At 39.2% G+C, this 19,463-nt stretch overlaps 2 protein-coding genes across 2 annotated transcripts in view; one reads left to right on the forward strand and one right to left on the reverse strand.

Annotated features, from left to right (window-relative positions):
- The window catches only part of LOC149124790 (uncharacterized), a 51,941-nt gene extending 40,932 nt beyond the window's left edge, over nt 1–11,009 (forward strand). The window contains 4 exon segments of the mRNA XM_089301821.1: nt 562–688; nt 933–1,025; nt 4,438–8,377; nt 8,379–11,009. Coding sequence (XP_089157947.1) covers nt 565–688; nt 933–1,025; nt 4,438–8,377; nt 8,379–8,919 — 4,698 coding nt within the window. The 5' untranslated portion in view covers nt 562–564 and the 3' untranslated portion in view covers nt 8,920–11,009.
- The window catches only part of LOC103345491 (zinc finger protein 717), a 554,757-nt gene that overhangs the window by 287,773 nt on the left and 247,521 nt on the right, over nt 1–19,463 (reverse strand). The window lies entirely within an intron of this gene.

The raw sequence follows: 19,463 nt of genomic DNA on the forward strand, positions 1-19,463 counted from the left end.
CATTGGTGACATCACCATTGCTTCCCCAGGTTTGCATTAACTGGGAGCTAGAAACTAGAGCTGGCAATGGAAATCATAGACACTCTGAGGTGGCATCATAAACAACACTACACTAAATGTCTGCCCTGTCATTTAATATATTTTTTCTCTGACATTTTGGAAATGATATGCATGGTGTTTTCCTGGAAATTGTTTTCTGTTAATTCCCATTGTAGTTTCACTGATGGTTTCTTGCCTTTTTTTCTCAATGCTTCTACATACTTCTCCTTTAACATTGCCCAGTCAAGAGTCAGTATTGCCCCTCTTCTAGCCTTCTGTGCAATTCCCCTTGAATGATGTGGCCTTTGTGATTTGAACCTCCTGTTTCCCTTCAGCTTGGACATTTCTCACAGCCTGTAGATCATGGGTTTGACTCTGTTGAATGCTCTGTGTGGCTTTCTAAACACTCAACAAGCCTAATGTGAAACCTTAGCCTTCCTTTTCTCCTTCATATCCATACACAGCTGTCAGTGTTTATTTTGTGACAGAGTTAACATGTTGACTGGAAGTGTATTATTATAGGTGATGACAGCATTTGAAGACCTGGCTGTGTACTTTACGTGGGAGGAATGGCAGAAAATGAACAATGCTCAGAAAATCCTGTACAGAGATGTGATGCTGGAGACCTACAGTAACCTGTTCTCCTTGGGTGAGTGACACCCATCACACGCCCAGTGATAACATTTTCTTGCTATTTGACAAATAAGGGAACACTTTATAATGTTTAATATTGGGCAGGATTAGAATGTGAGTCCAGGAATAATCTGAATATCTACCATCTAACAAAAGATTGAAGTTGGAACATTTGTTGCATAGCTCCTGAACCAAGCTGTAGTCCTTTAAATAACCCAAGATGGTGATTTCACAAAGTCTTACTTTGTTTCCATTAATAGGGCACTGCATTACCAAGCCGGACTTGATCTTCAAGTTGGAGCGAGGAGAAGAGCCATGGATGGTGGACGAATGCTTGAATCAGAGCCTTCCAGGTCAGTCTGCACATAACAGACAGGGAGGCCAAGGCAGAGTGTGCAGATGTTGACTGGTATTCTTTCCATGAATTTTTCTCAAGCCTTACTCCTGAAGACAGCTGGTTTTGTGTATCAGACAAAGGCATTTACAGATACCAGTATCTTTCTAACTTTTGTTCTTAGTGAAGATGTTCTTTGATTAAAAAAAAAATCCAGTCATTTTCTGATGTTACTAAGGCTTTTATCTAGGTTTGATACATTCCCCCAATTCTAACTTGTCCTTCTCTACACGTTCATACCTTTTCCTTTATGCACTTATTAGTTCCTTCAGTGCTTGTTAATTAGGCAACATACAGAAACTTATTTTTTTAAGATTAATTTTTCTTTTTTTTTTTTTTTTTTGACAGGCAGAGTGGACAGTGAGAGACAGAGAGGGAGAAAGGTCTTCCTTTTGCCATTGGTTCACCTTCCAATGGCCACCATGGCCAGTGTGCTGTGGCTGGCACACTGTGCTGATCCAAAGCCAGGAGCCAGGTGCTTCTCCTGGTCTCCCATGTGGGTTCAGAGCCCAAGGACCTGGGCCATCCTCCACTGTACTCCTGGGCCACAGCAGAGAGCTGGCCTGGAAGAGGGGTGACCGGGACAAAATCTGGCACCCCGACCAGGACTCGAACCTGGTGTGCCAGTGCTGTAGGCAGAGGATTGGCCTATTGAGCTGCCACACCAGCCTGTTTCTTTTTTTTTTTAAAAGATTTATTTATTTATTTGAAAGTCAGAGAGAGAGAAGAAGGAGAGGCTGAGAGAGAGGTCTTCCATCCACTGGTTCACTTCCCAACTGGCTGTCATGGCTGGAGCTGTACTGATCTGAAGCTAGGAGCCAGGAGCTTCTTCCAGGTCTCCCATATGGGTACAGGGGTCCAAGGACTTGGGCCATCTTCTACTGCTTTCCCAGGCCATAGCAGAGTGCTGGATCAGAAGTGGAGCAGCTAGGACTTAAACTGGTGCCCATAAGTGATGTTGGCACTGCAGGTGGTGGCTTTACCTGCTATGCCACAATGCCAGCCCCCAGAAACTTATTTCTAACTCATTGCTCAGATTGAATTCCTAGTCATGATTTTGCCCAGGCATCGAACTTGCTCAGGACTGAATCAATAAATGTGAACTCTCTCTTTCTTAGTCTCTTTCTTTTTTTTTCCTCTGTGCCTCTCAAACAAATAAGAAAATTATAGTCTGTTGGAAACATTTGAGGAGTGAGCCTACAGTTGGCAAACCTCTTTTTCAGTCTGTCTTTATCTCTCATTCTGTCTCTCTGACTCTCAAGTAAGTAAATAAGTAAATGCTAAAAGATGGTCATGTGGCTGGTGCTGTGGCACAGTGAATTAACACCCTAGCCTGAAGCACCAGCATCCCATATGGGCACCAGTTCAGGACCCAGTTGATCCACTTTCGATCTAGCTCTTGGCTATGGCCTGGGAAAGCAGTAGACGTCCTTGGACCCTTGCACCTGAGGGAGACCCAGAAGCAGCTCCTGGCTCCTGGCTTCAGATCAGCACAGTTCTGGCCGTTGTGGCCAATTGGGGAGTGAACCATTGGATCAAGACCTTACTCTCTCTTTGCCTGTCCTCTCTCTGTGTAACTCTGACTTTCAAATAAATAAATAAATCTTTAAAAATAAAAGATGGTCATGAGTAAGCCTCTGTGCAGTGACATCAGAAATTATGAAGCTAGGAATGACACTGTGGTGCAGCGGGTTAAAGCTCCAGCCTGCAACACTAGCATTGCATATGGGGGCCAGTTCCAGTCCCAGATAGTCCTCTTCTAACCCAGCTCTCTGCTAATGCACCTGAGAAAAGAGCAGAGGTTGGCCCAAGTCTTTGGCCTCCTGTACCCATGTGGGAGACAAGAAAGACACTCCTGGCTCCTAACTTCATTTTGGCCCAGCATTGGTTGTTGTGCCCATATGGGGACTGAACCAGCAGATGGAAGACTTCTCTCTATCTCTCTCTCTATAATTCTAGCTTTCAAATAAATAAAGTAAATCTTTGAAAAAAAGAAATCATAAACTAAGCATAAACTTATAAAACATGAAAATAAGTGATCCTAGACTCACCAAGAAAGTAATGAGATTTTGAGACCCAAGGTCAAGTAGCCTCGTGGGGTTATGTTGAGTGGCTCAGATTTCTTGAAGGGTGGAGTTTGAAGTATGATTTCTCTCTTATTTTTCAGTATCATTGAGAAATAAGCAAACAAAAAGATAAGAAAAGCATAGGAAATGAAGCTTTCAGTGAAAATAGGAGGCAACTGATCAAAAGCCTCCAGAAATTCAAATTATCACACAGGAATGCTTCTAGAAAGAATTTAGAGGAGGTAATCAGCACTGATGATTTCAGAATGAGTTAGAAAACACTTTTCAAAGAAGATGAGCACATCCCGGTTTGCAGAAACAAATTCTTCAAACTGATTGGGAGTGTTTAACTAAAGTGGTATATTGGGAATTTTCTGTTCCTGTTGTACTTCTGAGAAGCTGAAGGTGTTGGGTGTCCTTAGGAATTTGGGGAAGCTGTCATAGAGTAGAGACAAAGTAGTTTTTCATTTGAAAAATCCCACAAATGATGTTTACCTAGGAAGACTGAGCATGAGACACTCAGAGATTCAAATCCTACTCCTTAAATGTTGTCCTGCTTGAAGTACAGGCACATTTCACTCTTCTCCACCTGCAAGTAAATGATCAGTGAAACTTTTTCATGTTTATGGCTGAGATATCAGAGAAGCAAAAAGCATACAATTTTTATAAAAATAAACTGGAGAAAAAGCACAGGGAGAAAAATGGTTGCTAGGTAGTGGGTGAATATTTTTATTAAATATTTGTCCATTCTTTAAAATATTTTATAGTTATTTCATCTTTGTGAAAAGCAGAGTGATAGTGAGAGAAGAGAGAGAGAGAAAGAAGTCCTGTATTAGCTCACTTCCCAGATGCCTGCAACACTTAGGTCTAACTAGTCTGAAGCCAAAGCTCTAGAATTCCTCTAGTCTTCCCTGGTTTCTCACAGGTTCCCAGGCACATGAACCATTATTTGGTTCCTTCCAGTTTACATAGGCAGAGAGCTGTACTAAAAGCAGAGTAGCCAGGGCTCAAACTGACACTGTTTTGAGATGCAGGCATCCCACACACCATAGCACAAATGTCATTCTACCATCCTTGACAATTTCCCATAGTAAAAAGGATCATGTTTGAACATTGGGAAACCTCATGGTATATTAATGTATTAAGGAGAAAAACCATATAATGGTCACAAATAAGTACCTCATACTGATTTTGTGAAAATCTTATGCCACTTGGATAACAAGTACCTTCATTCCCTTTACATGAGTATGCCAGGAGAAACAGTTACATGTGATTCAGTGACATGATTGCTTTTTCTCATTTCAGTGGTCATGAAAAGGGATGACCTGATTAGGATCAACCAGGAAAGTCAGGACAAAAATCTGAATCAGGATTTTATGAAAAATAACAAGACATCAGCACTCAAGAGAATAGAATTAAGAAAAACACTTAGTTTAAATTCAATCCATGTTCTAACACTGATTATTAAAAAGGGAATCTATTCAGGACTGAAGCCTGAGGAATGCAATAAATGTCACACTGTGTATCCCCCCAGTGGGCCTGATCAACTACAGGCTGGAGAGAAATTTGATAACACTAAGATACCTGGAAAATCTCTCCAGTTCTGTGAGCCTCTTAGTCAGCATGACAAGATTCACATCATGAAGCAGCCATTTGGACCCACTGGACAAGCAACAGTCTTCACAAGAAAGATGTTCTGTAAATCTGAGAGGGTTCATATGGCAGAAAACTGTAATAAATCAACTGTCACTTTTGGAAAAGCAACGCAAATAGAAAAAGCTATCCATGACAATTCTAGCCTCAATATGCATCAACAAACTCACACAAGAAAGAAATTTTATAAGTACATTATGTATGTTGAACCTGTCATTCACCAGTCACATCTTGCAATAAATCAGAGACTAAATACAAGGGAAAAACTTTACACGTATAAACCTTGTGGAAAATCACTCAGTTTTAATTCACCTTCTGAATGTAATGACTGTGGAAAAGCCTTTGGACAAAAGTCAGTCCTCAGGAAACAACACAAAATTCACACAGGGGAGAAACCTCATGAATGTAGTGACTGTGGAAAAGCCTTTACACAAAAGTCATACCTCATAAACCATCAGCAAATTCACACCGGAGAGAAACCTCATAAATGCCTTCAATGTGGAAAAGGCTTTCTGTGGAAGTCACACCTCACCATACACCAGAGAATTCACACAGGGGAGAAACCTCATAAATGCGATGACTGTGGAAAAGCCTTTGGACAAAAGTCACACCTCATCGTACACCAGAGAATTCACACAGGGGTAAAACCTCATAAATGTAATGACTGTGGAATAGCCTTTGGAGGAAAGTCAGAACTCATCATACACCAGCGAATTCATACAGGGGAGAAACCTCATAAATGTAATGACTGTGGAAAAGCCTTTGGACGAAAGTCAGAACTCATCATACACCAGAGAATTCACACAGGGGAGAAACCTCATAAATGTAATGACTGTGGAAAAGCCTTCAGACAAAAGTCAGAACTCATCAGACACCAGCGAATTCACACAGGTGAGAAACCTCATAAATGTAATGACTGTGGAAAAGCCTTTACACAAAAGTCAAACCTCCTCTTACATCAGCGAATTCACACAGGGGAGAAACCTCATAAATGCAATGACTGTGGAAAAGCCTTTAGACGAACGTCAGACCTCATCATACACCAGCGAATTCACACAGGGGAGAAACCTCATAAATGTAATGACTGTGGAAAAGCCTTTGGACAAAAGTCAGGCCTCTGGAAACATCAGCGAATTCACACAGGGGAGAAACCTCATAAATGCAATGACTGTGGAAAAGCCTTTGGACAAAAGTCAGAACTCATCAGACACCAGAGAATTCACACAGGGGAGAAACCTCATAAATGTAATGACTGTGGAAAAGTCTTTGGACGAAAGTCAAACCTCATCATACACCATCTAATTCACACAGGGGAGAAACCTCATGAATGTAGTGACTGTGGAAAAGCCTTTACACAAAAGTCATACCTCATAAACCATCAGCAAATTCACACCGGAGAGAAACCTCATAAATGCCTTCAATGTGGAAAAGGCTTTCTGTGGAAGTCACACCTCACCATACACCAGCGAATTCACACAGGGGAGAAACCTCATAAATGCGATGACTGTGGAAAAGCCTTTGGACAAAAGTCACACCTCATCGTACACCAGAGAATTCACACAGGGGTAAAACCTCATAAATGTAATGACTGTGGAATAGCCTTTGGAGGAAAGTCAGAACTCATCATACACCAGAGAATTCACACAGGGGAGAAACCTCATAAATGTAATGACTGTGGAAAAGCCTTTACAAAAAAGTCAAACCTCCTCTTACATCAGCGAATTCACACAGGGGAGAAACCTCATAAATGCAATGACTGTGGAAAAGCCTTTAGACGAACGTCAGACCTCCTCTTACATCAGCGAATTCACATAGGGGAGAAACCTCATAAATGTAATGACTGTGGAAAAGCCTTTGGACAAAAGTCAGGCCTCTGGAAACATCAGCGAATTCACACAGGGGAGAAACCTCATAAATGCAATGACTGTGGAAAAGCCTTTGGACAAAAGTCAGAACTCATCAGACACCAGAGAATTCACACAGGGGAGAAACCTCATAAATGTAATGACTGTGGAAAAGTCTTTGGACAAAAGTCAAACCTCATCATACACCATCTAATTCACACAGGGGAGAAACCTCATGAATGTAGTGACTGTGGAAAAGCCTTTACACAAAAGTCATACCTCATAAACCATCAGCAAATTCACACCGGAGAGAAACCTCATAAATGCCTTCAATGTGGAAAAGGCTTTCTGTGGAAGTCACACCTCACCATACACCAGAGAATTCACACAGGGGAGAAACCTCATAAATGCGATGACTGTGGAAAAGCCTTTGGACAAAAGTCACACCTCATCGTACACCAGAGAATTCACACAGGGGTAAAACCTCATAAATGTAATGACTGTGGAATAGCCTTTGGAGGAAAGTCAGAACTCATCATACACCAGAGAATTCACACAGGGGTGAAACCTCATAAATGTAATGACTGTGGAAAAGCCTTTGGACAAAAGTCAGAACTCATCATACACCAGCGAATTCACACAGGGGAGAAACCTCATAAATGTAATGACTGTGGAAAAGCCTTTGGACGAAAGTCAAACCTCATCGTACACTATCTAATTCACACAGGGGAGAAACTTCATAAATGTAATGACTGTGGAAAAGCCTTCGGACAAAAGTCAGAACTCATCAGACACCAGCGAATTCACACAGGGGAGAAACCTCATAAATGTAATGACTGTGGAAAAGCCTTTACACAAAAGTCAAACCTCCTCTTACATCAGCGAATTCACACAGGGGAGAAACCTCATAAATGCAATGACTGTGGAAAAGCCTTTAGACGAACGTCAGACCTCATCATACACCAGCGAATTCACACAGGGGAGAAACCTCATAAATGTAATGACTGTGGAAAAGCCTTTGGACAAAAGTCAGGCCTCTGGAAACATCAGCGAATTCACACAGGGGAGAAACCTCATAAATGCAATGACTGTGGAAAAGCCTTTGGACAAAAGTCAGAACTCATCAGACACCAGAGAATTCACACAGGGGAGAAACCTCATAAATGTAATGACTGTGGAAAAGTCTTTGGACAAAAGTCAAACCTCATCATACACCATCTAATTCACACAGGGGAGAAACCTCATTAATGTAATGACTGTGGAAAAGCCTTTAGACGAAAGTCGGACCTCATCATACACCAGCGAATTCACACAGGGGACAAACCTCATATATGTAATGACTGTGGAAAAGCCTTTGGACAAAAGTCAGAACTCATCACACACCAGCGAATTCACACAGGGGAGAAACCTCATAAATGTAATGACTGTGGAAAAGCCTTTACACAAAAGTCACACTTCATCATACACCAGCGAATTCACACAGGGGAAAAAACTCATAAATGTAATGACTATGTAAAAGTCTTTACACAAAAGCCATACCTCATAAACCATCAGCAAATTCACACCGGAGAGAAACCTCATAAATGCCTCCAATGTGGAAAAGGCTTTCTGTGGAAGTCAGACCTCATAGTACACCAGAGAATTCACACAGGAGAGAAACCTCATTAGTGCAATGACTGTGGAAAAGCCTTTGGACGAAAGTCACACCTCATCATACACCAGAGAATTCACACAGGGGAGAAACCTCAAATGTAATGACTGTGGAAAAGCCTTTGGACAAAAGTCAGACCTCATCATACACCAGCGAATTCACACAGGGGAGAAACCTCATAAATGTAATGACTGTGGAAAAGCCTTTACACAAAAGTCACACCTCATCGTACACCAGCAAATTCACACAGGGGAGAAACCTCATAAATGTAATGACTGTGGAAAAGCCTTTGGACGAAAGTCTGACCTCATCATACACCAGCAAATTCACACAGGGGAGAAACCTCATAAATGTAATGACTGTGGAAAAGCCTTTACACAAAAGTCAAACCTCCTCTTACATCAGCGAATTCACACAGGGGAGAAACCTCATAAACGTAATGTCTCTGGAAAAGCCTTTAGACGAACGTCAGACCTCATTATACACCAGAAAATTCACGCAGGGGAGAAACCTCATAAATGTAGTGACTGTGGAAAAGCCTTTGGACTAAAGGCAAACTTCATCATACACCATCAAATTCACACAGGGGAGAAACCTCATGAATGTAATGACTGTGGAAAAGGCTTTGGACTCAAGTGATAGCTCATATTACATTAGAGAATTCACAAAGGGCAGAAACCTCATTAATGTAATGACTGTGGAAAAGCCTTTGGACAAAAGTTAAACCTCATAATGCACCAGAGAATGCACACAGTATTGAATCTTCATGAGTGTAATGACTGTGGAAAAACTTAAGTTCCAACTCCAAATGCATCAGAGGATTCACACAGGGAAATAACCTTATAAATGTAATGACTACAGAAAAGCCTTTTTTTCTATAAGTTATACTCATATCAAAACCATTCACACAGGGCAGAAACCTTGTGAATCTAGTAAGTGTGGAAAAGCTTTTATAAATCATATGTTATAAATCATAGTTCATGTCACACCAGAGAATTCACACTTGGGAGAAACTTTATGAATGCAATGACTGTAGAAAAGCCCTTGGCAGTAAGTCACATCTCAGAATGCATCAGAAAATTCACATGAAGAGAAGCCTTTTGGACATAATGACTTGGAAAGCTTTTTCCCATAATTCAGCCCTCATTGCACATCATCTAATTCATATGGGGGAAAACACTTTGGATATAATGCATATGGAAAAGCCTTTATCCATAAGTAACACCTCATAAAACATTAGAATTCACATGGGGGAGAAACCTTATGAATGGAATGATTGTTGGAAAACTCTGCCAAAATCATACAATATAACATCAGAGAATTTATTACATGGTGTAAATCTTGTAATAAATGTGGGAAAGCCTTTTGTCAGAAGGAATACCTCATAACATGTAGATCAAACAAGGGAGAGAACTTAAGAATATAATGAATGTGAAGGACTTTTTCCAAAATCAACATAACCATGTGACGGAGCCTTTTGCTGGAAATTACATCCCATACAATAGGCATTCCCATAAGGAAGAAAGGTTGGGACCAGCGCTGTGGCACAGTAGGTTAAAGCCCTGGCCTGAAATGCCAGCATACCATGTGGGCACTGGTTCTAGTCCCAGTTGCTCCTCTTCTGATCCAGCTCTCTGCTATGGCCTGGGAAAGCAGTAGAAGATGGCCTTGCACCCACATGGGAGACCCAGAAGAAGCTCCTGACTCCTGGCTTTGGATCCCTGCAGCTCCAGCCATTGCATCCAATTGGGGAGTGAACTAGTGAATGGAAGACCTCTTTCTGCTTCTCTGTCTCTAACTCTTTCAAATAAATAAAGTAAATTGTTAAAAAATGAAGAAGTTCAGAAATATTATTAGTGTGACAAAAAGCCATTTGTCAGAAATGGCATTATACATCAGAAAATTCACACAAGGGGTTTCTTAGGAGTGTAATGAATGTGGAAGTATATTTTCATAGAATTCTGGCTTGCATAAATATGCAACTCAAAAAAGGTGATATCCTTCAAGTGCAATAGACCTCAAAAAACCATAGCCAGAAATTAAACATCAGGCCGGAGCCGTGGAGCAATAGGTTAACCCTCCACCTGCTATGCTGGCATCCCATATGGGTGCCAGTTCTAGTCCCAGCTGCCCCTCTTCAATCCAGCTCTCTACTGTGGCCTGGGAAAGCAGTAGAAGACAGCCCAAGTGCTTGGGCCTCTGCACCCACGTGGAAGACCAGGAAGAAGCACCTGGCTCCTGGCTTCAGATCAGTGCAGCTCTGGCCATTGTGGCCATTTGAGGAGTGAACCAACAGAAGGAAGACCTTTATCTCTGTCTCTCTCACTGTCTATAAGTCTACCTGTTAAATAAATAAAAATTTTAAAAAGAAAAACAAGAAATTATACATCAACTAACACCAGAGAATTCATACAGTAAAATGTCAATTTAATGAATGTGAAAAAATTTTTCTGCCATTAATCAATTCACATGAAGAGACTCCAAAATGAGAAAACATACATACATATAAAAGTCATGTACCATACGTCACCTCTCAATGGTTACCTGACAACTCACAGAAAGAAAAAATCCTATGACTGTATTGTAATGGGAAATACCTTTATTATTAGGCAAACTTCCACAAAACATAGCAAGATTACAGAGAGAATTCCCTGAAATATAATTTGTCTGGAAGAATTCTTTGGTGGAATCACACCTTAGTGAGTATTGGGCAGTTTTCATGATGAATTGTGAAAGAGAGTGGTAACTGTTTTTCAGAAATTTTTCTCTCATACAACCTGAACTTTTGGTTTCTCTTTATTGTGAGTGGGATCAAGTATACAAACTGAACTGTGCTCTCTTGTGTAAATTTTGTTAATAAATATTTAAAAGTTGAGTAACAGTTACTTCAACAGTTATTTGGAATACCATCTTCATGAATTACTGTTATTTGTTTTATAGCTGCTTTTTTGGCCACCCAGGATTCTTTCCCCACATTATTGTAGTGCAAGCCAGTGATGTGACCATAGGCATATCAAGTGACACATGTTCCAGCCATAATAGTGTACCCTGGCTCTGGATAATAAGTGTTGTGTGCAACACAAGGGAATGAGTGTGTGGTGACATATATACCCATGAGAAATTTCAACTTATCTGTGTGCACATCTGGATTAGACTCCACTACCCAAGGTCTATTTGAATATGCAAGTAGATGTTGCCACACACATTACCCTCAATCTTTAAAGGGACAACCTCAAACCCTATAAGTTGCCACACTCATCTGAATTTTCCTGTATTACTGAGTGCATAATGCCTTTTTCATTCATGATGCCACTTTTCCATGCTTTTTCATTCTATTCCTAATTGCCTTGAGACAAGAACATGGAATGAAGTCTATCCATGTGGTACCCATTGCAATAGAGAAGCAGGAGCATAAATGTAGTATTTTTTTAAAAAGATTCATTTATTTGAAAGTCAGAGTTATAGAGAAACAGCAGAAGCAGAGAGAGAGAATTTTCCATCCAATGGTTCACCCCTAATTGGCCACAATGGCCAGAACTGTGCTGATCCAAAACCAGGAGCTTCCTCCAGGTCTCCCATGTAGGTGCAGGGACCCAAGCACTTGGGCCTTCTACTATTTCCCAGGCCATAGCAGATAGCTAGATTGGAAGTGGAGCAGCTGGGTCTTGAACCAGCACCCATATGGGATGCCAGCACTTCAGGTCAGGGCATTAACCTGCTGTGACACAGTGCTGGCCCCTGTAGTACACTTTTGTATTAATTTAATTTATAATTTTTATAGCCTTTTTTTGTTGCATTATTCCCTGCTCCTGCAGGTGACCCTCATTTTTATTGAAAATGTGTGTTTTTATTCCTTCTGATTTACAAAGTCCTTTCTGGATTAATATAAATCTGATTTACATTCAGGTAGTTCCTCAGGATACCCACAGGAGGAACACTTTTCCTAGGTTGCTTGGCTATCCCATGATAACGGGGCTACAAATGCTATGATGCATCTAGCTGCAGTAGCTCTTTTATTTCCCATCTAGATATTAGCTGTGCAACTAATCCATTCCAGCTCCATTACTACCCATAAGAAATAGCTCTTCATCCCTGTTTAAGTCCCCACAGCTTCTTACAAGTGTTCATCAAATTAAATCTTATTATAAACAGATTTAATAGAAAATGAATGATGTAGCTGCTGGTAGTTTCAGTGAGGTTGAATGATTTGCTGGACTGCTGTTTTGTCTGGGTTATCTGTCATATTACTTAGAACTAATTTTTCACAATATTACTTGCCTGAGCACTTTTTCCTATGCTCCCAGATAAACAGGTGTTTGAAGACTAGATTTAATGTTAATTCTCGCTAAGGACAGAGGTCCCACATTGAGAGCACAGATCCTTATGTGGTCCTTGGGACATAGTGAATAGTATACCCACTTGATTTAGTACTCAGGCACTGGTCTCCATTGAAGAGAAGAACTGAGCTGAACAGAATATAACTCCCTTCTGATTAAAAAAAGAGATTTACTATGCCAAACCTGGGTGTGTCACCTTAGGCATACCCTTTACCCTTGAAAACTGAACAGAGCTCTCTGGCCACACCCACTACAAGCCTCTAGAGATTCAGTGAAAGCAGAAAGTCCATTTATCTACAGTTATAATACAATGATAAAAACTGCCAGGAAAAAAAAAAAAAAAAGACGAGTATTTCCACAAATGCCAAATGCAAGAATCCAAGAAGCAAGAATAAGGAAAACATCATCATGCTCCCAAAAGAACATGACATTTCAATACAAGGTCATGAAGATGATGAGAGAAGAAATGCAAGAAATAGAACTCAAAAATTTGGTCATAACATTACATAGAAGTAATCAAAGGAAATGCACAAACTACTGAAATCCATGAAGGACATGAAAGAAGATCTCTCCCACGAAGTAGAAATTATCAGGAGGAATCAAGATGAAATGAAGAACTCAACAGAACATGAAACTGAGATATTGAAAAGAAATCAAAATGAAATGAAGATTTCAATACAACAAGTAAAAAATGCAGTGGAGAGCCTTAAAAATAGAATCAGTGAGGCAGAAGAGAGAATACCAGACTTAGTAGACAGAGTACAGGAAAGTATGCAGTCAAACCAAACACAAGAACAGGAGATTAGAAATCTAAAAAAGACTGTTGGGAATCTACAGGATACTATAAAAAAAATAAGACCAACATTCTGGTTCTAGAAGTTGCTGCAGGCATGGTGAGAGAGAAAGGATTAGAAGGCATTTTTAGTGAAATATTACCAGAAAACTTTCTGGGTTTGGAAAAAGAAAGAGACATCCAAGTACAGGAAGCACACAGAACTTTGAATAGACATGATCAGAAAACATCCTTGCCATGACACATTGTAATCAAACCGCCACAGTGAAACAAAAAGAAGATTCTAAAATGCATAAGAGAGAAACATCAGATTTCTCTCAGAGGATCTCCAATTAGACTCACAGCAGACTTCTCATCAGAAACCCTGCAGGCTAAGAGAAAATGGCAAAATCTAGCCCAAGTTCTAAGAGAATAAAGCTGTCATCCCAGATTATTATACCCTGCAAAGCTCTCATTTGTGAATGAAGGTGAAATAAAGACCTTTCATAACAAACAGAAATTGAAAGAATTTGCCACCACTTGTCCAGACCAGCAAGATTTCTTCTTTTTATTCCACTGTGGCGGATTTTATTTTTGTACTATGACTCTGTAGATAAGTGGACTTTCTGCTTTCACTGAATCTCTGGAGGCTTGTAGTGGGTGTGGCCAGAAAACTCTGTTCAGTCTCTGGTGCTAAGGGTGTGCCTCAGGTGACACACCCAAGTTTGGCATGTTAAGTCTTATTTCTCCTTTTTTTAATCACAAGGGAAGTATATTCTGCTCAGTTGGGCTCTTCTCAATGGAGACCAGTGCCTGAGTACTAGCCCCAGTGGGTATAATATTTGTCTGCTCTGTCCAAAGAACCACACAAAGGATCTGTGTAGTCCTCAGTATAAGTTCAGATTCTCCAGAAATGTCTCTCATCAGGTAACCAGGAACCCCCAAGCTTGTGGCCTCTCCCACTGAGAGTGCTCAAAGTCCCAGCTACACTGCGAGTCTTCCCACACACCCTCAGTTTTTTATTTTTTCACAGTCTTGCTTCAGAAGTTTGACACAGTCACAAGTTCCTGGTTTCCTGTTATTTCTCCCTACCAGCATCAGGAGTCTCCACTCGGCTGCTTGCCTTGTGCAGACACAAGCTGCAACAGCTGTTATGTATATCCAAAATGGCTCCTGCTCTATCAGCTTGCATGCCTTTGTGAGGTGATTGGAGAGAGAGAAACATGTCTGTACTATGCCTTTTTTTTTCTCTCCTCTAGTTTGGCTGGCACACTTTCCCTCGAAGATTTAAGCCTCATTCCCTCTAGGTTCCTGCCACTTTTTTTGCCAGTGGCTCAGGCTACTGTGGTCTTGTCTCACCTCACTTTCCAGTTCTGGTTCATAGGCTCTCACCTGTTGGAGTCATGAGCCGTGGGAACCATGCCCTCCATGTGGGTCCACCGTGTCCCTCTCATGTCAGTAGAATTTCCTCTGTCATTTTTTCCCTAACTCTTCCCTGAGACTACTCTATTTCCACTTTTTTGAAACTATCTTCTCCTGGGCTAGAGCAGTAAGCTCCCTCCCTACTCTACCATCCAATTATTAACGTATCTCTATATGATTATGACTGTTTCTTCCAAATTACTAATTTATACACCATATAATCAAAATTAAATGCCTTTCATGGAATGTATATATATTTTGTCATTTACTACTATCACCTGCATGTGTAATGAATAACCCAATTTGTGACATTCCTAACACATGGAAATGATGGGTACCATGGTTTGGTTTATAATTGTGTGGTCATCAACTCACTCTAAATGCTGGAAGTTGTCCAAGCAACTGTCATGTGTATAGGATTTGAGTACATTGCAGTGCCAGCACCCTGATGGTCATCAGCATAGGATACATTCTTAATGTTACTAGATGCTCCTGGAACTGTAAATTATTTTCTGATTGTGGAAATTTTCCAAACTGCAAGTCTGTATCATACTGTAATTTTTCCAGTTTATTCTGGACTGTTTTTTCACCAAATATTCATCCACATATTTATTTTTAAATTATGGCTCACATTAAAATACACATTGTTACTAAGGGCAAGGCCAAGTTTTAACTTCCATGTGTATCAGGTTTCTATTTTTTATTTTGTCTTTCATTTTATTAATTTCATCTGAGTATGTCAATATCCACATGGAAAGCAATCTTAGCACTGCCAAGGTATGATTCTTTTGGGCACTTATATTTTCATATCATGAGTGCACTAAATAGTGTTCAAGTTGTCTTAGCAACCTCCATCTTTATGGCCTATCAAATAATTTTAGAACATTACATTCTTTTACACTTTCAAGGACACTTTTTTATAGCTTCTTTATATTTCGAGAATCAAAATTGTCATAATCTTTAAAATTTCCATGCATTGGGTCAAGACAATTTTATCTTGGTTTTAAAATTACTGAATTCAATGGCATAAGCTTTCTTTGATTTAAGGCAGCACACATTTTCTGTATTTAAATGTGTGTTTTGGGCTATTTTTATTAATATCTCTTACATCTCCTTGTAACCTTATTCCTGCTTCTACTAAATTTACCATTTGTACTGTCAATATATTGAAATGAATACATTTCTCTATTTTTCATGTTGAATCAAATTTATCATTACCACCTCAATCAATAATAACCTAATTTGTGCCAATTCTAGTGCAGGGAACTTCAGGCTACCATGATTTACTTTAACATTGTAAGGCCATCAAATTCTGGAAGATGTCCAAATTTTATTTTCACAGTATATGAGAACAATTTAGGGCCAGTTCCATCACTCACTAGCAGGAGATTTCATTCTTAGCCTTACAGACATTCATGGAACTTGAAATTAACCTTTAATTATGAAAATTTAAGTAAATTTTTAAATTCACTGGAGTCACTCTTTTGCACAAATATTTTATTCTAGGCCAATCCTAGCTCAGTGAATCTGTGGCCATGGTGATTTCACTTTTACTGTAAGATCATCATCACCCCCAACATTCTGTAAGTTGCTCTGGAAACTGTCAGGTACACAGTGTCTCAGGGCCATTTTAGCCAAGGTTAATAATTCTTTCTCCTCAATGTAATATATATATATATATATATATGAATATATGTAACATATATAAAATACATATATTTTATACCTAGATAAATTTGCCTCTGTGTGTCTAGATACTAGTATATTTCCTGAAAATTATGCGGGAAAATAGTGGGATCTGAATGTGATTTTTATCCCAGAATTATGTATGTTTATTTAATTTTAGAGGTTGGTAGACTTGGAGACACAGAGAAACAGAGATTATGAGCTACAACTTGGTGGCTTACTCTTCATTCTTGTAATGATCAGAAACTGGATTATTACAGAAATCTGAGCTATTTTCTGATGATAAATAAATTATAAAAATTTCAAAATGTTGCTATCTATATATTACAAATTATATATATATGTACATTTATATTGTAATGTCATAAATTAAACACACATATATATATTATATATAAACACCTTTAAAATTCTCCTTGTTATTGGTATAATTTTTTGAATTTTAAATATTTCCTTTTAAAATTTTATTTAATATAAGTTTGATATTTCATATATACAGACTAATGAATGTAAGTGACACTTCCCCTGATACCCTCCCTCCCACACACACTCCAACCCTTTCTCCTCTTCCCTCTCACATTCCCACCTAACTTTTACAAAATCGGTTTTCAGTTTACTTAATGATTGTATAGTTAACCCTACACTAAGTAAGAGTTCAACAAGTCAGCAAATAGTATGAAGAAAAAAAATAAATTAAAAAAAAATCACTTCCTCAATGGAAGAGACAAGGGCTCTAAACAATCATCAAATCTCAAAATGTGTATCTAACTCCAATACATTACATTTTAGGTACTCTATTAACTACCTCAGATCAGGGAAAACATGATAACTGTCTTTCAGGGACTCGTTTATTTTACTAAGTATAATGGTTTCCAGTTTCATCTATCTTGTTGCAAAAGACAGGGTTTCTTTTTCTTTCTTTCTTTTTTAGTAACTGAGTAGTACGCCATAGTGTGTATATACCATAATTTTCTTATCAAGTCAACAATTGATTGATATCTGGATTGTTCCCAGATCTCAGCTATTGTGAATTGTGCTGCGATGAACATGGGGTTATAGATAACTCTTGCATATGCTAATTTCTTTTGGTTTGGGTAAATTCCAAGGAGTGGGATGGCTGGATCAAATGGTAGGTCTATAATCAGATTTGTAAGATAGCTCCATACGGTCTTTCACAGTGGCTTGCACCAGTTTACATTCCCACCAACAGTGGACCAGGGTAACTTTTTTCCACATCCTCATCAGTTTTGTCATTTGTTGATTTCTTTCTTTCTTTCTTTTTTTCTTCCTTTTTTTTTTTTTTTTGACATCAGAGTTAGGCAGTGAGAGAGAGAGAGACAGAGAGAGTCTTCGTTCCATTGGTGCACCCCCCAAATGGCCCCTATGGCTGGCACGCTGCAGCCAGCATGCTGCGCTGATCTGAAACCAGGAGCCAGGTGCTTCCTCCTGGTCTCCCATGCGGGTGCTATTCTTTCTTCCCTACTTCTGACTCTTGAAACTGTTCCAAATTATGGGATTTGATTCGATGCACCAGGTCTTAAATTTAAGGTTTTATTTCTGACTTTTGAACAACCAAAGAGACAGATTTTGTGTTATTTTAAAGTAATCTATTATGTTCTCTTAATGCCTCTTAAGTTCTAATTGTGTAAAACAACTGTTTTAAAGGAGTTATGATTTGATCAAATCTGATCTATACTCTGTCATGATGTTAAGGGATCTTACTTCAACCAGATATTTTAAGCCTTCTTGTCATCTTTTACAGGCATTCAAAAAAATCAAAGTTCCAAAGAATTTGGACTTTGATATTTCCAGTTAGGTTCCTGGAAATGTCAAAGGATATATGTCTCTCATCTTGGAGAGACACCAGCTAATCAATCAGGCTATTAGGGTTATATAACAGGTATTGTTAAAATGTGAAGTCATGCTAAATTTTAAGTTTCAATAATATAAAATGCCACTGATACAAATGTCTGAAAGTTAAAAAGTCTAATGATCTTGTGTTACTAGACATGATGGTTATCTTAATGAAAAAGGCCCAGGGGCATAAAAGAATTAAATGTTTTGTAAAATCTTATAGGTGCTTTTGAAAATACTGTGTAAAGTAAGCAAATACCTCTTGTTGGTTAATGAATTTATCATTTGAAACATAGATTTTTTTAACTTTTATTTAATGAATATAGATTTCCAAAGTACAGCTTATGGACTACATTGAATTCCCCCACCCCCGATGACTTCCCTCCCACCCACAACCCTCCCCTTTCCCGCTCTCTCTCCCCTTCCATTCATATCAAGATTCATTTTCAATTTTCTATATATACAGATCAGTTTAGTATACATTAAGTAAAGATTTCAACAGTTTGCACACACATAGAAACACAAAGTGAAAAATACTGTTAGGGTACTCGTTATAGCATTAAATCTCAATGTACAGCACATTAAGGACAGAGATCCTACATGAGGAGTAAGTGCACAGTGACTCCTGTTGTTCACTTTACAAAATGACACTCCGTTTATGGCATCAGTAATCTCCCTATGCTCTAGTCATGAGTTTCCAAGGCTATGGAAGCCTTTCGAGTTCTCCGACTCTTATCTTATTTGGACAAGGTCATAGTCAAAGTGGAAGTTCTCTCCTCCCTTCAGAAAAAGGTACCTCCTTCTTTAATTGCCCTTTCTTTCTACTAGGATCTCACTCACAGAGATCTTGCATTTAGGTGTTTGTGTTTGTTTGTTTGTTTGTTTGTTTTGCCAGAGTGTCTTGGCTTTCCATGCCTGAACTACTCTCATGGGCTTTTCAGCTGGATCCGAATGCCTTAAGAGCTGATTCAGAGGCCAGAGTGCTGTTTAGGACATCCAAAATTCTATGAGTCTGCTGAGTATCTCACTTCCCATGTTGGATTGCTCTCCCCTTTATTTATTCTATCGGTTAGTATTAGCAGGCACTAGACTTGTGTATGTGATCCCTTTGA

This window comes from Oryctolagus cuniculus, chromosome 8 (assembly GCF_051225735.1).
Source record: "Oryctolagus cuniculus isolate XC-2025 breed Fujian yellow rabbit chromosome 8, ASM5122573v1, whole genome shotgun sequence".
Classification (NCBI taxonomy): Eukaryota; Metazoa; Chordata; class Mammalia; order Lagomorpha; family Leporidae; genus Oryctolagus; species Oryctolagus cuniculus.